This window comes from Suricata suricatta, chromosome 13 (genome assembly GCF_006229205.1).
Source record: "Suricata suricatta isolate VVHF042 chromosome 13, meerkat_22Aug2017_6uvM2_HiC, whole genome shotgun sequence".
NCBI lineage: Eukaryota > Metazoa > Chordata > Mammalia > Carnivora > Herpestidae > Suricata > Suricata suricatta.
Window position 1 is genome coordinate 11,619,135 of NC_043712.1, and position 2,713 is coordinate 11,621,847.

Below are 2,713 nucleotides of genomic sequence, written 5' to 3' on the forward strand. Positions count from 1 at the left end.
TTCCCAATACCCAAATATACACTTAGTGTGGGGAGCATATTGTGATGTATATAATTGTCAAATCTCTATGTTATACACCTGAAAATAATATTATATTATCTGTCAGGTATACTTCTATCTATCCTTTTTTTCTGAAGATATTTAATGTTTTAAATGTTTATTTATTTATTTTGAGAGACACAGAGACAGCATGAGTTGGGGAGGGGGAGAGAGAGAGGGAAAGAGAAATCCCAAACAGGCTCCATGCTGTCAGTGCAGAAGAGCCTAATGCACGGCTTGAACTTAGGAACTGTTAGATCATGACCTGAGCCAAAACCAGGAACTGGACGCTTAACTGACTGAGTCACCCAGGCACCACTTTTCTGAAGATTTTACTTTTTTTTAATGAATATAATTTATTGTTAAATTGGCTTACATACAACACCCAATGCTCATCCCAAGAAGTGCCCTCCTTAATGCCCATTACCCAATTTACCTATTCCTCCCCCAATCTGCTTTTAGTTTATCCTCTGTATTTTATAGTCTCTTGTGGTTTGCCTCTCTCCCTCTCTGTTTGTGAATATTTTACTTTTATAGTAAAAGGGTGCCAGAGTGGCTAGGTTGGCTGAATGCCCAACACTTGATTTGAGCTCAGGTCATGATCTCATGGTTCATGAGATCAAACCCTGCATTGGGCTTTGTGTTGACAGAATGGAGCCTGCTTGGGCTTCTCTCTCTCCCTCTCTCTCTGCCTCTACCCTGCCTGTGCTCTCTCCCACTCCCTCAGATAAACAAATACGATTTAGCAATGTATATTATAGAATAATATCTGAACACAACATGTGGCTCAAACTTATAACCCCAAGATTAAGAGTTGCATTGCCCCTGTCAACTACCCTCCAGTTAAAAAAAAAGGAGAGGGGCACCTGGGTGGCTTAGTTGGTTAAGCATGAGACTCTTGATTTTGACTCAGGTGATGATCTCAGGGTTCATGAGATCAAGCACTGTGTCAGGTTCGGGGTTGACAGTGTGGAGCCTACTTGGGCTTCTCTCTCTCCCTCTCTCTCTGCTCCTCTCCTGCTTGCACTCATGCTTTCTCTCTCTATCTCTCTCAAAAAAATAAAAAATAATAAAAAAGAATGAAATGGAAGAAAATAGTTAACAGACTGGAAAATAGTGCCTTTGCCAACAATCAAAGAAATTAAAACTAAAGCAAAGAGATACCATTTGGTTATCATGTCATTTGTAATTAAGGGGACAGAATGAACATCAAAATATGGAGAAGATGTAGTCATAAGAGTGCTCTCATTTAGGAATTTTGGCAGAATGGTTAAAGGGTCCTATAAAGGTATTGCTTATATATTCTACTTTTAAAAACATTAAATATAACAGACTGTGAACACATGAAAATATTTTTCAGAGACTTTCTTTCCATCATTACTTGTAACAATGGATGCTTAGAAACCCTGTAATCATTCAACGGGGTTAAACATGATATATATCATGGATATTTATTCTGATGTATTTTCAGAGAGCCAAATGTCCAGGAAGAGATAATAATATGGAGGACAACTCATGTTATAAGATTAAGCAAAAAAAAAAAAACCCTATATAAAATTGTATCAGAATTTTCTCAAAATAAAGACAAAAACTCATTAGAAAAAGACAGACAGGAAATATTATAAAATATTATCAGTGGTTTTCTTTATATGGAGGGATATTGAGTATTTTCTTTTTTCCTATTTGTTATGTTTTATGAATTTACTATGATGAGCATGGATTATTCTGTAATTGAGACAAATGAAATAAACCAGAGTTTAAAAACCAAAGAATCAAGAACTTGTCCATGATGAATAATTACTCTCTGTTAGAATCCTAGATCGGATCCCTGTTGTGTGATTTGGGGCCAGTCCTTTGAAGTATTGGAGCCTGGTTACTTCTCAAATTATTCTTGTCCTCTTAGATCCAGCAAGTAGCATGTCTTCTTGGTGCAGCCTTCTCCAAGGGTAGGTTAGTCCCTATCAGTGAGCTGCTTCCAAAGCTGGGCTTGGAAATGGTCCCTGAAAGTCAGAGCACTTGACCCTTTCCAGTCTTGGGAGCATTTCTTGTAGCTGAGTGAGACCTGTTAGTCCCAGGCTGAGCTGCTGCTACCTGGCTTCCTCCAAGCACCCAAATTCTGTCTGATGCCCTCCTTGGTGATTCCTACTCTTTGCCTTGCATCTACTTGGACACCCATATCCACTAGTCAAGTCACCCTGTAGGGATTGCTGGCCACTGCATCTTCCATGGGTGCTGCTCTGTCCTTTGTCCGTAGCTCTGATTGGACTTCTGGCCAGTGAGGCATTCTGTTACTAAACCTGCTTGTGATATTGAGCATCCAGCTTTCCTTGAACTTGAGTTTTCAAAATTACAATGGGTAATTGCAGGGAGGAGGCATTTCAGAGAGCCATGAACTTCCAATCTGGGGAAGGACCTTTTACTGAGTAGTGCATCTTCCCCAACTAAAGAGTCCCAACAGGGCCCTCTTCATGTCCCTGTTCCTCAAACTGTAGATAAAGGGGTTCATCATGGGGGTGACCATCGTATATACCACAGATGCTACCATTCCTTGGTCTGCCGAATAGGAGGATGAGGGTTGGAAATACACCAGAAAGAGCGTCCCATAGAAGAGAGTGACCACTGTCAGGTGAGAGCCACAGGTGGAGAAGACTTTGTGCTTCCCCCTAGCAGAGGG

The 2,713-nt window shown here is 40.4% G+C and overlaps 1 protein-coding gene across 1 annotated transcript in view; it reads right to left on the reverse strand.

The window, feature by feature from the left end:
* Nucleotides 1–2,455: 2,455 nt before the first annotated feature.
* The window catches only part of LOC115275846 (olfactory receptor 1G1-like), a 3,167-nt gene continuing 2,909 nt past the window's right edge, over nt 2,456–2,713 (reverse strand). Inside the window, exon 2 of the mRNA XM_029919614.1 lies at nt 2,456–2,713. This exon is cut by the window's right edge and continues 645 nt beyond it. Within this exon, the coding sequence (XP_029775474.1) occupies nt 2,456–2,713 (258 nt within the window).